This window comes from Dromiciops gliroides, chromosome 2 (genome assembly GCF_019393635.1).
Source record: "Dromiciops gliroides isolate mDroGli1 chromosome 2, mDroGli1.pri, whole genome shotgun sequence".
In the NCBI taxonomy this organism is placed as follows: Eukaryota; Metazoa; Chordata; class Mammalia; order Microbiotheria; family Microbiotheriidae; genus Dromiciops; species Dromiciops gliroides.
Window position 1 is genome coordinate 145,795,166 of NC_057862.1, and position 19,180 is coordinate 145,814,345.

The 19,180-nt window shown below is 40.5% G+C and overlaps 1 protein-coding gene across 3 annotated transcripts in view; it reads left to right on the forward strand.

Moving 5' to 3' along the window:
* TLN2 (talin 2) overlaps positions 1 to 19,180 on the forward strand; it is a 604,144-nt gene that overhangs the window by 494,399 nt on the left and 90,565 nt on the right. For all 3 annotated transcript variants that reach the window (XM_043982393.1, XM_043982391.1, XM_043982392.1), the window contains 2 exons: positions 13,444 to 13,590; positions 17,254 to 17,355. In XM_043982393.1, coding sequence (XP_043838328.1) covers positions 13,444 to 13,590; positions 17,254 to 17,355 — 249 coding nt within the window. The remainder of the gene's footprint in view (positions 1 to 13,443; positions 13,591 to 17,253; positions 17,356 to 19,180) is intronic.

The window sequence follows — 19,180 nt, forward strand, 5'->3', positions numbered from 1 at the left end:
TATTTTATTTTTTCCGTTACATGTAAAGATAATTCTCAACTTTTATTTATACAAGCTTTACAATTTCAGATTTTTCTCCCTCCCCTCCCTCCCCCCTTCCCTAGACAGCAGGTAATCTGATATAGGTTATATCTATATATCTATATACATATACATATAGATATATATATATATACACACACACACATATATATATATGTACACATAATAACATTAATCCTATTTCTGCATTAATCCTGTTACAAGAGAAAAAATCAGAGCAGTGATGCAAAACCTCAAAATAGAAAAAAAAAAAACAGCACCCAAAACAAAAGAAATAGTATGGTTCAATCAGCATCTATACTCCACAGTTCTTTTTTTTTTTTTTCTTGGATTTGGAGATCCTCTTCTATCATGAGTTCCCTGGAACTCTTCTGTACCATTGCATTGGTGAGAAGAATATAGTCCATCACAGTAGGTCAATACTCAATGTTGATGATACCGTGTACAATGTTCTTCTGGTTCTGCTCATCTCACTCATCATCAGCTCACGTAAGACCCTCCAGGTTTCTCTGAACTCCTCCTGCTCATCATTTCTTACAGCACAATAGTATTCCATTGTATTCATATACCACAACTTGTCCAGCCATTCCCCAATTGATGGGCACCCCCTCAACTTCCAATTCCTTGCTACCACGTAAAGAGCAGCTATAAATATTTTTGTACATGTGGGTCCCTTTCTCCCTTCCATGATTTCTTTGGGCAAAAGACCTAAAAGTGGGATTGCTGGGTCAAAGGGTATGCACAGCTTTATCACCCTTTGGGCATAATTTATGGTGCACATTTTAAAGGAGCAGTTCCCCCAAGCTTCCTGGGGTTACTTCTAGGACAGAATTGAAGTAAGATGGGCTCATGCATGTCATTGTCCCCTGCAAAGGCCGAACTGCAAGTAGCTATACTCTTGATTCTGTTCAAACATGTATCATAGAGTCATTTGACTTCAAGGGACTGTGAGAACCAAACCTTGGCTTTCACGGGCTAGTGTGAGTTAGCTATAGAGACATAGCCTTCCTTTTTTCGAAGTAGATCAGATGTTATCATCATCATCATAACATTTATATAGCATTTAAGGTTTGCAAAGCACTTTGCGTAAGTTATCTCACTTGCTCCTCATAAAAACCATGGGTATTATTATGGGAAGTAGGTATGATTATGCTCATTTTATAGAAGGGGAAACTGAGGCTTGGAAAGGTGAAGTGACTTGCCCAGGCATACAGCTATTATCTGAGGCTGGATTTAAACTCGGATCTATCCTGACTCCAAATCCGTTGTTCTATTGCTGGGCAGCCTAGCTCCCAACACAGAGGTGTGGTTTTCAAGATAAAGAAGTTGGGAAGAGACCCTTTCAATTAGTCAGTTCCCCTTATGAAAGAGGAGAGCCCTCTGGTGGGAGATTTCAGCTGCTTAAGGCCAGTTCCTCGCAGAGTTCAAGACCCCCTTCCAGAAATAAGACTACAATGTTAGTATTGGAAGGGGGCTGGGTGCTAGTTCCCAGTATCTGTGAGTTTGGGCTATTAAGGATGATTCTGGGTTAGGGAAGAGGCACTGCTGGTAAATATTAGAGAACCGTAGAAGCCTTGAATTAGACCTTAACCTTAGACTAGATAACCTTAAGAGGTTATCTAGTCTAACCACTCAGTTTATAAAAGAGGAAACTGAGAGGCTCAGAAAATTTGTAACCAGCCCAAGGTCCCATTTGAACCTCTCCACTAGCTCCAAAACAAAGATAATTAGAAAAAAACTTGAACACTTAGAGGTGGACGACCAATTAGTAGCTTCTTGGGTTCCTACAGACTTGGCTGGAGTTACAGATCTTACTTCAGCTCTGATATCAGCAGGACAAGAGGAGAGGAAGAGTAGCCTTGGGTGCAGAGGTTTAGGGAAGGGACAGTTAGAGGACAAGAAAGAGAGCCACTTAATAACAGTAAAGGTCGGTGATATAAGGTCTTTGTTTCTGCTCTGGTGGTGTTGCTGACCACTGCATTCAGTATGGCCCGCTAAGGCCATAGGAAGTGAGGTGAACCAAGAAGAAGGCTGGAATTTCATATTCAGAAGGAGAAACCTGTTGAGGAGCCTGGGGAAAGAAAAGGCTGCTCACTTACCATGTTACCCTTGAGATTAAGGAAACCCTTGACTTAGGGGCCCTACCCAAAACAGAAGGGGAGGCCCCAAAGGTTAATTATTTAGGTGATCTAGGGAACTTTATTTTCTGAAGCCAAGAGGACATGTGGGAAGTACATTCTCTAAAGTAAGGCCATACTTGCAAGAGCCACTAAAGTGGAAGGTCACTCTCTGAGAGGGGAGGGGTTAATTTCTATATGCAAACAAGGTGCTATTTGTTTTCCCATAGCTTGAGCCAAAGCAAATTAGAGGCATGGTGCTTAGAGAGCTGCCCCGAGAGCCCGGAAGATCTGGGTTCAAATGCTACCTCTGACAAATCAGTGGTGTGGCCCTGAGCAAGTCACATAATCTCTCAGGGCTCTAAGCAATTCCCTATGACCATACATTACAGAAAAGAAGGAGCCAACCCTTATTGGGAAAGCGGTTTTCCCCATCCGGGAGTTATCTCTGTCAGTGAAGTCACAGATCTAGTCCTCTCTCCCTATCAAATAGAAGTTATTTCCCAAACATGGAATAATATAAGTAATGCCCTAGTTGGCTCTGGAGGGAGCTAACTTCTGTTAGCTTAAAGTCAAAGGAATCCCACTGAATACAAGGACTTGCTAGAGGTTGTTAGCCCAGTGTAAGTTTATGATCACCCTATAGCTCTCCCTCATGGGGTTATCCTCTCCATATGGACAAAATTATAGGCCTTATGGGCATACATACAAGCGTTTGTGAAAAAGAAACTTATTCAGTATCCTCAAGTCAATCACAAGGACTTTTTTTGGGTTCTTCCGTAGATGACTAAGGTCTGAGTAAAATAATCTTCTGTGATCACCATCCTCTTACCCTGAATTCAAATTTTCTGACGGGTTCAGGAAGGATGAAACTATACTAAGCTCTCTTTATAACAGGCCTATTTGTAGTTAGTTTTGGAGATCAGTGGACAGGCGTTCAAATGTGGGTGTGACCATTCAACTTGGGCATAGTCTGTGCCTCTTACAGAATTTAATGAAATGTTGGCACAGCCCATGTTTCATTTTGGGTTTTGGACCTGTCAGCCCTGTGATTTCACTGAAATGGGGAAATCCCATTGAGAAAACTTCTACCTGCTTTTTTTTGGTCCCGAAACAGACTGGTACTTTTGCTCAGCTTATACTCTTAGAGAACTTCCTGGGAAATTCAGTACTTTGCCAAAGGTCATTCAGCCAGTATATATCGAAGGGACTTGAATCCCCAGCATGATAAAGAGATCCTTAGATTTCACTGAGTTACTGGTGGCTGGCTCTCTACCCATTCCACCATGGCTTTCCCCAAGAGTCTCTTAATCAACATGCTGTGGTTTACTTAGATATATATTTTTTCTTGGTGCAAACTAAAGCATATCCCATAGCTTTGCAAAGTATTTATCTGACTTCCCTAAAGTTCCACTCCCAGAAGTTAAACTTGTGCCTGCATTTCTTAGGGACAGTGATTTTCCTCTTAATCAACAGTTCATAGCAGTACTCGAGGCTGACACTATGTTTGCTGAGAAGAAAGATGTCATAAAACTGGAGCAATGGGCACAAAGGCCATCTGACTGTTGGACTGGTTTCATGGTCACACTCTTCCTCCCTAGAATTTTCATTAATTTTTGTAGAGGAGGTCAGCTTGGTGGTACAGTAGATAAAGCACCAGCCCTGGATTCAGGAGGACCTCAGTTCAAATGTTGCCTCAGACACTTGGCACTTACTAGCTGTGTGACCCTGGGCAAGTCACAACCCTCATTGCCCCTCCCAAAAAAAAACACCCCCCCCCCAAATTTTTTTTGTAGAGACCAGTATCTTAGGATATGTCAGGCAAAGGCCTGTGGATGGGAATGCAGCCTGCATGAAGCCAGCAGAACTCCTGAGTCTGTTTAACAAAATAAATAAAAATACAGTAGAACAAAGATAATGTAAATTTTGTGTTTTTATAAATCAATATGCTGCTACCGAGATCCATTTCTATTTGAGTTTGGCACCACTGTCTTAGAGAGAGTGAGACTGTTGGGGGATCAAAGAAAGAAACAAATATTTATTTAAGTGAATCTGCTACCTGCCAAGCATTGTGCTAAATGCTTTACAAATATTATCTCATTTCATCCTCACAGCAAGCCTGGGAGATGGATACTGTTATTATCTCCACTTGATAGTTAAAGAAACCAAGCCAGATAGAAGTTAAATTACTTGCTCAGGGTCACACAACCTATAAACGAGGATAGATTTGAACACAGGTTTAAATGACTGAAAGCCCAGTGCTCTACCTACTGGACCACCCAGCTCCCTGTCAGAAAGGGCAGGTCAGAACTGAAGCCTCTTTGCCCCTCAGTCACTTATTACTTTTCATGACTGGATTGACTTTGGTGAGTTTTATCTTCATGGTTTTATAGTTGGTGAGCAGCTGTGTGGCACAGTAGATAGAGCATTGGGCCTAGAGTCAGGAAGACTCATTTTCTTCTGAGTTCAAATCTGGCCTCAGAGATTTACTAACTGTGTGATCTTGGGCAAGGCACCTAACCTTGTTTGTTTCAGCTTCCTTATTTGTCAAAGGAGCTAGAAAAGGAAATGGCAAACCACTCCAATATCTTTGCTAAGAAACCTCCATATGGGGGCAGCTAAGTGATGCAATGGATAAAGTACTAGTCCTAGATAGAGGAGAACCCGAGTTCAAATCCAACCTCAGACACTTGACACTTGCTACTGTGTGACCTTGGGCAAGTCACTTAACCCTCATTGCCCCACAAAAAAAAAGAATAAAAGAAACCCCCATATGGAGTCACTAAGAGTCGGACACAACTGAAGACAACCCAGCCACAACATATCTTTGTATGGCTTTCTTTCTCATTCAGGTAGTTTCAGATAGAGGCCCCCATTTCCTGGCAAGTACTAAAGAAGGTTTGAAAGTAAATTAGAGATTTATTTATTGCTTGCCTCTACTACCCCACACAGGTGAATAGACGTGGAGAATGAACAAACCAGTCCGTTAAGCATGACTTCTTTTGTTCATCTAGAAATTTGCAGCAGGATGAAATCTTGTTCCTAATGATGACAAAGTTTGCCAAGAAAAATCAATACCCTCACCCTTTCAGGTAGCCTGTGTCTTCTCTTCATTTATGTTCTGGCAGATGTACTAGAGACACAACAAATGTTAGACATGGAGAACTAGGGAAAACACCTGCAAGAGTGAGTCCAGGCCACCCAACAGGCATTAAGTCAAGCACAGCAACAGGGGAGACTGACAGAGAACAGAGTTTCCATTGTGAGAACACAGACTCCAGGTTTAGGAAGATCACATGTGCCTCTTGCTATGCAGGCTTTCCTGGCCTTTAAATGATAGATATTTAGGATGGGTTTGCAATGAATCATGTTTTACATCTCAAGCCAGTGTGTTCCCTTGAAGTCCCACGGTGATAGCAGAATGACTTGTCCACTGTGTAGGTGGTGATAAGAAAACACATGAGCTGTGAGACAATGCTGATGCTGCCAGAAGTATAAATTATAGCATTATTTGATTGATCAGAAAGGGTATGTCTTAAGAGTACCACATGTAGGGGTTATTCTAAAATATGTATTAACCATCATTTATTGGGGAGTTTTACAAGGAACACTCAGAGTGACTTCAGCAGTCTCTTTTGGTGGGGAAGGAAGGAGGAAGGCAGGCCAGGGATTAATTGACAGCCTGCTGGTCAAGGATAATGAGGATGAGAAATGAACTACATTAGCACTTTGCAAGGGACAGCGCTGAGTTTTATTCCTCAGCCTCTGTGGAAATGTGGAGACAGTGTGTAATGGGGGGTTTTAAGAAAGCTAGTTATGATTACGGAACATTACAGCAGTGTTCTTGTCCTTCAGAAGGCAACTTAGACCCAGGTAACCTCAGGGATTTGGAGAGGATGTGGATACACTGTTAGCATCCCTTGGAGACTTCCCTGATAGAAATGTGTCATTACGTGTTTCACTCAGGACAATGACCCCAGGGAAGGTAGTCAAGGAAACGCTGTGTGTCTATTGCCTTTCCTTCCGAGCATCCAGCACACTGTAGATATACTTAGTACCTCCTTATTGGTGGGGTTTGGAGAGGGGAGAGACAGAGCAGATGATCTTCCGAAATCAGGTAAGTCTCCTGTGGCAATAAGGGCTTCCTGGAACAAACCAGGACTGATAGGACACTCACCCCATAAACTTCAGAGATAATTTGAGAGTCTTTTACATAATAATAGCCTTTGAATTCCAAGTTTAAAAAAAAGTCTTAACTTGATTCAATAAGTAATAAAACACCAGGAAGGGTTTCTGAGTTCAGGAATAACTAGATCTGTAGGTAATATTAATTTTGGGGTATTATGAACGTGGAATGGAAATAGAATCTCCCAGTTTAAAGAGACTTGAAAGGCTATATTTTCTAGCTAGCAACATTGGACAGCTAGGTGGTGTAATGTGCAGAGAGTGTTGGACTGCCTCTGACACTAACTAGCTATATGACCTGGGAAATATTCCCAATTTACTCGCCTATAAAATGGGGATAATAATGATACTTTCTGCACATAGTTCTTGTGAGGATTGAATGAGACCATATGTTTTAAGGGCTATTTAAACCTTAAAGTCCTATATAAATGCTAGCTAGCTAGTAGTAATAGTATGGTGGTGATAGTAGCAGTAGAACCATCAGCACCTTAATAAGAATCTCCTCTATAACAGCTGGGTGGTGCAGTGAAAAGAACAGGGCCTAGAGTCAGGAAGACCCGAGTTCAAATCCAGCTTCCACAGCTTCCATAGCTAAGCTGGACTGTGAGGACAAACTTCCTCCAGCTTAGCTATGGAAGCTGTGGAAGATGCTAAAAAAACATCACATAGGTTCCTCCCTCTAAGGAGGCTTCACTGTACCTGCAGAGCGAAGATTAAGATGCATGGAATGGTGCTGAATTATATAAAGCAGTACTATATAATTTAAGTTCTGAATTTTGTGACAGAGGCCAGGGATGCCACAGTGGCCCCTGGGAGAGGGATATCCATGAATGAAGAGTGGTAGAGCAACCAAGAAAGGCCCAGAGAATATATTACTCAAGCTGGGTCTTAAAGGCTCAATAGGCAAAGAGGAAGCTATTTAAGTGACTGGAACAAGACATGGGACAGCTTGGAGCAAGGAATGTGCATAACCCATTCATGGGATACTGAAGAAGTTGATCCGACTAATGATGTGCATTTCGTAGGTGCCAGTCACTTGGAGGAAGGATGTAATATATTATTCATTTTGATGTTTCAGGGTTTTATGGTATATGCAAAACTAAAACATTAGTTGACAGGAGCTAAAAAGATGTTGATGGCCTAGGACAGGCTGAAACTACAAGGAAATCTAATAGGAATAAATGAAAAGTTCCAAATACAGATTAAAAAATAAATGTCCGAAGGATAAGATAAGAGAATCATGGCCAAACAGTGGCTCCTTTGAAAAAGATTTGTACATGTTAATGGACCATAGGCCTTACTGAGGGAGATACAGTGTTCAGACTGAGGGAAATGGGAGTGCAGCTCTCCTCCGCCCACATCTAGAGTATTATGTTCACTCCTAGATGCTTCATTTTATTGAGGACATCACTGATCTGAAGCATATCTTGGATAGGACAAACAGAATGGTGAAAGGACTAGAAACACTACCATGTGAGGATATAGAAACCAAGACTGTTTAGCCTGGAAAAGAACAGACTTTAGGGACATGACAGGTATCTTCAGGTATTTGAAAGGTCATATAAAAGAGGAATTAGGGGCAGCTAGGTGGCACAATGGATAAAGCACCAGACCTGGAGTCAGAAGGACCTGAGTTCAAATCTGGCCTCAGACACTTGACACTTACTAGCTGTGTGACCCTGAGCAAATCACTTAACCCTCATTGCCCCCCCCCAAAAAAAAGAGGAATTAGATTTTTTTTCTGATTATCCCCCGGAAGCAGAGCTAGGGGCATCAAATGAAAGTTGTGGAAAGGCAGATAATGGCTCAGTGTGACAAGAAATTTATCAGCAATCAAGCTGTCCAAATGTGAGTGGGGGCTGCCTTGGCAGCTAATAGCTTGTCCCTCGCTGAGGCTAATCAAGGAATAAGCTCATATACCTCAAGTTTGAAAGCACATCAAAAGCTCTCTTGTCCAATCCCCTCATTTTACAGCTGGGGAAACTGAGGCTCAGAGAGGTAAGGTAATTTGCCCAGGGTCACTCAGCTAATCAGCATTGGAGAAAGAATTTGAATTGAGGTGCATTCCACTTAGGAGATTCAGTGTTTATATACTTGAGTTTGGCCATCTGCAAACCAAACTTCATGCAACTGATCATTTTTAAAGGCTGTACTTTTTGGCCCCTGTGAGAGCACAAATATTTTTTCTAGTGGGAGTTTTGTTTTGTTTTGATATTGACATGTAGGATTACTGGTGTCATTGATGTTGCAAACATCCATCTCATTTTGAATGTTTTGAGAGTCTCCAAAATCAAATATACAAACTCTCTTGCTTTCTGCCTTCAGTTTGTAAGTAAATTTATGTATTTTTTTTCCTCAGGTGGATTGAGTACAATAGGATTCTCTGAATCACAATGAACTGCAGATTCTATTTTACCCTTACTGAGCCACGTTGTCTAGTTCATAGAAATGAAATATCACCCTAAATTACCAGTTTATCAGTCTGTCCCTGTGAGAGAGTGTTATGCACACTGACAGGCACCCCGAGCAAAGCCATGCACTGTTATCACATTTCATACCTCATTATTTGTCACATTTGAGGAAATCATTCTTGATTCTCATGACCTGCCAATTATTTTCAAGAGCTGAATAAGTTCTGGATGTTTTAATAGCCTCCCTTCTTGAACTATTCACTTCTTTTGGCTGAATAACTTCAGTCAATTAGCATTTATGTTTTCTCGTTGGTAAGAAGGCAGTATAGTAAAAGGGAAGGAGCAGGAGGCAGCTAGGTGGCACAGTGGATAAAGCACCAGCCCTGGATTCAGGAGTACCTGAGTTCAAATCCGGCCTCAGATACTTGACACTTACTAGCTGTGTGAACCTGGGCAAGTCACTTAACCCCCATTGCCCCGCCCCCCCCCCCAAAAAAGGGGGAAGGAGCACTGGTTCTGGTGGCAGAGGCCTTGGGTTCAAGTCTTGCTGCTGATGCCTACTTAATCTGTGTGACCAACTACTTAACCTCTCACAGCCTCAGTTTCATCATATGTAAAATAAAAGGGTAGGAAGAGGGAGTCTATGAGTTCCCTTCCAGTTTTAAATTTCTAGCTCATCAAATGGCTATTCCAGTATTTGAGTAAATTTTAATTTTTAATCACATGGAAAAAGAACACCACCATGTAAATTTCAGAGAGTTGAGGCATCTAGATTGTGTGTGTATTAATGTGTCCTCCTTGGTAAAGAGCTATGATACTATCAGCCTGTGTGTGTTCAGTTGTTTTAGTCATGTCTGACCCTTAGTTCTTTTTTTTTTTTTTTTTGGCAGGGCAATGAAGGTTAAGTGACTTTCCCAGGGTCATACAGCTAGGAAGTATCAAGTATCTGAGGTCGGATTTGAACTCAGGTCCTTTGAATCCAGGACTAGTCCTTTATCCACTGCACCACCTAGCTGCCCCCTGATCCTTAGTTCTTAGTAAAGATACTGGCTTGGTTTGCCATTTCCTTCTCCAGCTCATTGTACAGATGGGGAATCTGAGTCAAACAGGGTTAAATTACCTGCCCTGTCAGAGGTGAAATTTGAAGGTAGATTTTTTCTAACCCTAAGGCCCTCTATCCACTATGCTACACGGTTTTCCCCATTATAACTAATGGTCCTTACTGAAAGTATATACAATTTAGCTAAGCATCAGAACTAATCTCAGCAGAGGAAGTTGTGCATCGTAGAAGGGTCATTGGGCTGCAAGTGTGAGGACCTGCAGTTGAGTCCCAGTTCTGATATTTATTACCTGTACTGAAATGGGCTTCCTTAATTGCATGATACTTGTAATAACTATCTCCAAAGGACTGTTGTGAAGACACTGCTTTGTGAATAACTAATCCCTCTTCTTTTCGGAAAGCTGATGCTGCTCCTGCTTCTTCCTGGTCAACCTTACCACCTTAATCTCATTAGAATGGAGTGAAGTGGGGCAGCTAAGTGGCACAGTGGATAGAGCACCGGCCCTGAAGTCAGGGGGGCCTGAGTTCAAATCCGGCCTCAGACACTTGACACTTACTAGCTGTGTGACCTTGGGCAAGTCACTTAACCCCAATTGCCTCACCAAAAAAAAAAAAAAGAATGGAGTGAAGTGGGGCAGCTAGATGGTGCAGAGGATAAAGCACCAGCCCTGGATTCAGGAAGACCTGAGTTCAAATCCAACCTCAGACACTTGACACTTACTTGACACTTAAGTGACCCTGGGCAAGTCACTTAACCCCAATTACCTCACCCCCCCCCAAAAAAATGGAGTGAAGTAACAACAGCCAGGGCACCAACCTCAGAGTCTTGTGCTGTGTTCCCATTTCTAAGCAGTTATTAGAATATAGGTCTTGCTCAGGCCTGTTGTTGATTCCCCATCTGTAAACTAGGGCAAATTATTATTCATAAAGCATTTGGAAAATCTCGCCCAAGAGGTGTTATTTAAACACAAAAGTATCTCTCCTTTGGTGCTGTTAATAAGTGCTAATTATAAAATGCAGCTCTTCAAATGTGAATTTGTTCCACTTCATTCAGTACCCTTTTAATTTTTTTAATTTGATCTCTCTGATGTTACAGACTAAGGAAACAAACTCTGATATTTCAGAGAATTGAAAAGTGAGGAACCTCACAGGGATTTCTATGTAAATACAGAAGGACTTCTCATAAAATAGACATGTCCCAGGAAGGCAATTTGTAAAATTAATTTTGAAGGAACATCAGTTTTCTTATTGATTATCATCATACCATCAGAAATATATTCAATTTTTTTTTAGTATTTCCAGGATCCCTCATTTTATCCCTCCACAAAGGTAGCTCACTCTCTCTTCACACCTTAGCAGATGGTATTTGGGGGTTTCTATGGCCAGAAATATTGACCAACTAATGGCTTACTTTTTAGTGATGGGTCTCTCTGAATTTAGCTGGTCTTCATTTGGCGGACATGAAGTCCATGGATACGTAGGCCTTTTTAGCATGGTTGGACCTGTCAAACTTCTTCTGTTCTACTGATAAGACCCTCACCACTACACCACAATGAGACATCAGAAAATGATGTTGATTGTTTTATGGTCTCCTCCCCCACCACATTAAATTACATCCCTCATCGGATTCCAGAGTGGTGACTGTACTTGCTACCTCTGCTTGTGCCCTCACCTGTCAAGTACCAAGGGACCCTTCAGCAAGAATATTAATCATAAACATAATTATTGACCAATATTAATTATATTGGTTAGTAGCCAAATGCATATGCTAGCCCAAATCATCTTGGGCATCATCATACCTGGAATGTGTTTCATGCCAGTCAGATACTAAACCAGCCAAGACGCAAGTTCCTCCCTGGATTCAGGTGGTTCTTAAACCAAGGACCCTTCCTTTGCCATGTCCCAGGCACATTGACTCTAGTGCTTAGATTTGATTATTTTTAGAGAGAAAGGGGAAAGGAACAAGCATTTATTAAATAAGTACCTGCGCTGTGTGAGGCGTCATGTTAAGCACTATACAAATACTCTCTCATTTGATCTTGTTAAGGGCTAAAATTCTAGCTAGTCTGTCTAAAATATCTAATGAGTGGTCGCCAATAAATTATAAGCTTTAGCAAGAGTTAGACTTTTAAGCATTTATTAAGGAGAATAAGAATTTGGTAAAGAGAGAGAGAAAGGCCTAGATTCCTATCTATTAAAGGGAGAGCACATTTCTAGCTCCCTTCTCCACCAGTCCAGAGGAAAGAGCGCGAGAGCGAGCGCCAGTCTCTTCCCTCCTCCTCCCACTAGCCTGCGTCACTTCCTGACGCCAAAGAAAAGACTCCTGGTCTTGCCCTCAAAGACCTTTGCTTCATGGGCGGAACTCTTCTACAGTAAGTCTCCAGCAGGTGGCGTCATTCCAATCATTACAATCTTCACAAGTGAATCTTCATGTAGCAGATCTCACCTGTATTAAAAAAAAAATCATATATCGGTAGATTTAGAGCTGGAAGGGAATTTAGAGATTATATAGTCTAATCCTCTTATTAGACATATAGAGAAACTGAGGTTCAGAATGACTCGTCCAAGGTCCAGTAAGTGACAAAAGCAGGATTTGAAACTATGTCTTCCTGAAGGCAGTTAGGATGTGCGGTGGGTAGTGTGCTAGGCCCGGAGTCAGGAAGACCTGAGTTCAAATCCATCTCTATGACTTACTAGCTGTGTGACTCTGGGCAAGTCACTTAACCTCTCTTTGCCTTAATCTACAGGAGAAGAAAATGGCAAACCACTCCAGTATCTGTGTCATGCTATACCATCCAAATGTAATGATACAGTATTTTGACATATCCCCAAAGATTTTTTTGGGGGGGGGGGAATTGCTTTCTCTTGTTCTATTATCCCTATGCATACAATAAATACTAAGGATACTTATCAACTTTGTTGACCCTTTTGCAGAGATGACAACATGTTAGGAAAGAAGGAAAAGAACAATAGCAACTGAAAATTTCATACATTTGTTGAAAACCCCATAAACTGATGTATTTTACGGTCATATAATTCTTTGAAGAGTGACTGCAGAGTAGCATGCACAGTTATCTGTATCATAAGATATTTCTTGCTGGTGAGATGGGAGCATCTGAACCTCTGTACCCACTGATGTAGATTAACTGTGGTGAAGAGCTATACCATGTTGGAATAGCAGCAGCCAGCTTTCATGGCTACTTTGGAAACTTGGCCTCACTGAAAAGGAAGGGAGTGAGACATTATGGGAAGTGGATAGAGCACTGGACTTGGTGTCAAAGGACCTGAGTCCAAGTCTGGACACTGTCCCTTACCACCTGTTTGACACTGAATAAGTCACTTAGTGTCTTTGAGTCCTTCCAATTCTAAATCTGTGGTCTTATGAACTGTCCTTAAGACTATTCTTTTTTTTTTTTTTTTAGTAAGGCAATGGGGGTTAAGTGACTTGCCCATGGTCACACAGCTAGTAAGTGTCAAGTGTCTGAGGCCAGATTTGAACTCAGGTACTCCTGAATCCAGGGCCGGTGCTTTAACCACTGCGCCATCTAGCTGCCCCAAGACTATTCTTAAAGAAGAAATTATTTTACAATCTAAACACCCTCTTTGTCCTTTTCCTTTCTCTTCCTAGGCACAGCATACCCATGATGCCATCACAGAGGCTGCCCAGCTGATGAAAGAAGCTGTGGATGATATTATGGTCACCCTGAATGAAGCTGCTAGTGAAGTCGGAATGGTGGGAGGAATGGTGGATGCAATTGCAGATGCGATGAGCAAGGTGAGGTCTTTTTTTCTCTGGAAGGTAACTCATCATCCTTTCTGGATTCTTGATTAGAGACAACTAGATGGCACAGTGGATAGAGCCTGGGCCTGGAGTTAGGAAGACCTAAGTTCAAATCCAGCCTCAGATACTTACTAGCTATGTGACCCTGGGCAAGTCACTTAACCCTGTTTGCCTCAGTTTCCTCCTATAAAATGAATAGGGGGAATAATTTTTTTAAATGAATAGGAGATGGAAATGGAAGACCATTCCAGTATCTTTACCAAGAAAACCCCAAATGGGGTCACAGAGTCAGACATGACTGAAATGACTTAACAACCACAACAGCAAAGTTCAAATCCAACCTCAGACACATATTAGCTGTATCACCTTGGACAATTAATTTAATCTCTATTTCCCTCAGTTTGCTGAATAAAAAGGGGATAATAATAATACCTACTTGCCAGAATTGTTGTGAGGATCAGCTATGATGATATTTGTAAAGCACTGAGGATAGTGCCTGGCCAATAGTAAACACTTCACAAATGCGCTTATTATTATTATTCTCATTAACTCCTCTTGTATTTCTATTGTTTTTACGCTCGGACTCTTCCTTTCGAGACTCCCAGTTTCTCATTGCTGATTGCCAATCAGTGTTATTGTTTTCAGATCATATATCCAATAGATAGCTCAGTCTTCCTTCTATAAACATACCCTTTATCTTTTTCCAGTGGATCACCACATTCTACATAAGGAAAAGTGATGATAGTTGAGTTGGTGGGGAGGTGGAGAATCTATTCAGAGTTTTAGCAACCTGTCTCCTGCTGAATCCCAGAAGGTAGTACTTGCATTGTTGTATCAGGTTGACATTCGTTAGTCTAACAATTGTTCATCTACATCTAATTGCCTTTGTTGATATCATACCCAAGAAATTTAGGCGACCATAATGTAAGTCTTGTCTTGAAACATCTATTGTGAGTGCGTTAATAAGATTTTCAGGATAATAAGTGGTCTTTAATTGCTAATTTAGAGAAGATTTGTCGCTATTGTATCAGAAAGTGGATATACCCTGAAACTAGATAGCACCATAATTAGAATAATTATCCTTAAACATTTTGCAGTAATTATTCCTCATAGTTCAGACAAAGTAATAAGCCTGAACTAGGGTGTTATGATTCCTTTTGAGGACCTCACTTGCATGTCTTGTCAAAGCACTCATTTACCTTCTAGAGTTTTAAGTTGGTGTCTTGCTTTAAAGTTTGTCAATTTTGCAAAAATTGAATATGATATTCTTCTTTCCAGGGGCCCTGAGTATTTTGATATGCTTTCCATGTGACTGAACACTGCCAGTATCCAGTATACTGTGTATATATCTTGGAATGGCATTCAGGAATGTAGCATAAACTGTTTATTTCTTCATTGACCCCCTATGATTCCAAACTTTGGCATCCCTTCAGTGATTTAAAAAAAAAAAAAGAAGAAAATCTTTTCATAATTTCAGAGTATTATCTAGCTGGATCAGTCTATTTGGCTGAGCCCTTCTCTATTAATCTAATTCACTACCTAATGTCAGAGGTATATTGCCTGTTTTATGGGCCCAAGAACCTGTGAAAGAATGAGGGAGTAATCAGCAAGCTTGGGGAAAGTCTGGTTTTACCTGACTTTATAGCTCTTAGACATGCTAATATCATTACAAATGTTTGCTAGTTCCCCCTACGCACCCTTATAACAACGTTTTCACTGTAAGAGAACAACAAAGCAACTACCACCATCAGTAATAAGTGAATCCTTTCAGTGAGTAATCTTGTAAGGTACTTTGGATACCTGTAAGGAAAAAAAGAGTTTATGTCAATGTGTTTTATATAATCATAAAAGCTCTGATTTATGTTGCTTTGTAAAAAAAAATAGAATCTATATTTAAAATATAACAGTGATCAGTTTGACAAAATATCAACTTAGAAATGTTTTGCAGTATCTGAGGTTGATTCTAGCAAAGGGCTCAAATCATTGATCCGCCATGCTTCTTCATGCATAGATCGTGGGTTAACGTTCTGCCTCTGAGTTTAAATATCATCAGGACACAGAATCTTGCCTGGTTGAGTCAGGGTAATATTGGCATTTCAATAGGACCTGCTGGGAACATGAAGCCTTAATCCAATGGGCTGACTTTAAAAGTGGTAATCACATGAATTGGTTGTGAAGGTTAGAGTAGGGGGTGAATTTTGGCATCCCTTAGATTTGTCATGTCCATTAAGGAGGGCTTTGCCCTCGTTGAATTTTGACAACTGGTTGGATAGACATAGTTGAAGGATATATGCATATACATATTTATATATTTTTATACATATGTTTCTTTTCAGTCATTTTATTTATGAAAAGCTAGTGATATAATTCCAGAACACCACATACATTTCTGTTATTTTCTGTGAGGATGGGAGAAAGGATGCAAACTGATGCTGTAATTTTCTAATTAAATTAATATCACTGGAATGTAAGAATAATTTATAAAGTTTCTCTTAACTGAATATTTCAACCTTAAAAAAATAATATAAGTCATTCCAGTGCTATGTTGTTATCCCCACTTTGAGTGATTAAACTGCATTAGCCTCATCTCTTATTCTTCACACATTGCAATGAGTCAGGGATGGAGCAATTTGGCGATGTTTCCATTTTTTGATAGGGAAATGGATGGTCCAGCTGGAGTTGACGTTGATGACATTAGTAATGATTACATTCCAAGTAGTGATGATGATTATATACTTTATTTTATACCACATGTTTGCAATGTTCTTTACTGCCATTTTTTATTCCTCATTAAATAACAGAACTAATTAATGCCTTCTATCTAATGAGCTCCTAAATGATTTCTTTGCTTCCACTTTCTTCCTACATCAAACCCATCCTGCACACAGATGCCAAATTAACCATCTGAACATACTACTCACATCTTGTTACTCCTGTATTTAAGAGCCTATGTTGTCTCACCCTCTACCCCACCTCCCCCCAGCCGCTGCCTACCCTATCAAATCGATATTCTTCTGCTTGGTTTTTCAAGGTGATCCATGATGACCACACCATTTCCTCACCTATAGTGATCACCTCTTGGGGGGTCTATAGTATTCTTTTTTTTTTGGTGAGGCAGTTGGGGTTAAGTGACTTGCCTAGGGTCACACAGCTAGTAAGTGTTAAGTGTCTGAGGCCGGATTTGAACTCAGGTCCTCCTGCCCCTGGTCTATAATATTCTTATATGTAGTTCTGCCTCTCTGACCTCTCTTCTTCCCTGGCTTTTTTTCTTCCTGTTCCTGAAGGTGATTATTCAGTACTAAGGAGACCATTAAAATCTTTGCAGGAAGGAATATTACTTCAATCTCTCATTATCTTCTCTCCCCTTGCATTTGATAGAATCCTAGGCACATGAGTGCTCAACAAAGACTTATCGATTAAATTAAACAAATGCTTCCATTTTCCTTTTCAGCCTCATGCATCCTTGCTCAGAGTCTCATTCTCACATATTATTTGCCCAAAATGCCCCCAAAGGCAGTTACTAAGAAATCTATTCGGTTGCTTAATGATTCCATTGAGGGCATTATGGTATGATTCTCTAACTCTGTGTCCTAAAATAAATAAAATTTTCTCATAATAATAATAATTATTAAATTAAATTACTTTCACTCACTCTAGCTGGATGAAGGTACTCCTCCAGAACCAAAGGGAACTTTTGTTGACTACCAGACAACAGTGGTGAAATATTCCAAAGCTATTGCTATAACTGCACAAGAAATGGTAAGTGGGAAAGGTACTTCCTCAAGCACTGTTGGATTTGTTTGTTTTTAATTCTTTAGTCTCCACCACCCAGTCACCAAAAGCTTGCTTCCATATTGACAAGGCAGAGAAAGTGTGTTTCTCCAGGGTTTTTGTTTTTTTTTGGGGGGGGGGTGTTTGGTTGGTTGGTTTTTGGTTTTTTGTTTTGTGGCTAAACCAGCAAAGACACAATTCAAGGCAGGTATCTGCTGTCCTTCCAGCTACTACACACTCTGGAGCAGTGGTATCAAACTCAAATAGAAGCAGATCCCTGTGGGCCACATATTGAATTAGAAAAACACAGTTTAACATTATCCATGTTGAATTTTTATTTATTTTGTTAAACATTTCTCAATTACATTATAACATGATTCAGGCTAAGAGTTTTGTGAGCTGGCCCAGGCCTACGAGTTTTGACACCCTTCCTCTAGAGAATCAAGTCCTATTATGCTGGAGTTGATCCTGTTTGGAAACAAATTTCCCAGAGCAGGATTAGAGAAAGCTATGGGCATGGAAAGGGGAGAGAGTGAGGTGAACAAGGGAAGGAAAATGGAGAAAGTCTGTCAACAAGAATTTACTTGTAATTTATTAGGCATACTGTGTGCCAGGAAGGAAAGAGAAGAAAAAAAGGAAATTAAGGAAGCAGAAGAAATAGATTTTTTCAGGTACCTGAATTAAATAGATTACTACCATTATGGAATAAATTTTACTGTAGGGTTTTTGTCAGCTAAGGCAAAAAGGAAAACTTTGTATACTTTGGGGTTTGGTTTTTTTTTTGACAAGACAAAACACATCTGTTGAGATGAAACTTTGCCTGGAACTAAACTCGAGATGAAACTAATCATCTAAGTCCTTGGATAAAGGATAGTGAGTAACCTAATAGAAAATAGTTTCATAAAAGTAGACCTTGGTTTTATAAAAAAATAAGTGACTACTGTTTAAATAGAATAAATAAAACTATATGCAGGAAAAGAGTTGTATTCAACCTATGAAGACATGACAGCCTAGATGTTGGGTTTAAGTTACATTCAGTCAGTAACATCTGTCAGATATCCTTGTATTTGCTTGATACGTAAGACAGCACATGGGCATCCAGCATCTTTTTCTAGCCAGACCCAAATCATTCTTTTAACCTAGATCTGGTCTTCTCTAAGGTCTATCCAAAAGACTTTGTCATGTGAACTTCTGTCCACTAGAGGCTGACCTAAGACCAACAAAGTCTTTCCCTTTGCTCTGGCTGCTCAGTTCACAGACCGGCTTGGTCTATAGCTTGGGTTTTTTGGGTTTGGGTTTGGGTTTGGGTTGTTTTTGCTTTTTTTTCCCTTAGGGTAGGAAGGAGTGACAGTGTTCATCCTAATGTAATGGAAAGCATTTGGGAATCGAGGCCAGAGGTGGGGATTCTCAGGGGAGCGGTTGTGTTTCACAGAATACAAGTTGAATCAGATGGTTCTCAAGCTTGACTTTTGGAGAGAAGTACAATAAACTAAGGGAATTCGTTTTGCTAACTGGTTATGGGGTTTTGCCTGTCCCCAAAGTGCCCCAGCACTATCACCATGGCCAAAGCACCATGCTGACTTGACTTAACCCTTAATATCTGTGATCTTAATGAAGCCCTAGCTTTATGCTTGATCCCCACTTATGAGACAGCTGGTGCAAATACTTGGAGTTTGCAGAAAATTACAGCCATATGTCTTAAGGTTAGCCCCCAAGTCATTGTGTTTCATTTTGATGCAAACAGAAATGAAGCAACATTTTGGCTCTGTTTGTTCCACTTTGGGTCTAATGTTCATTTCCTGGTGACCCACAT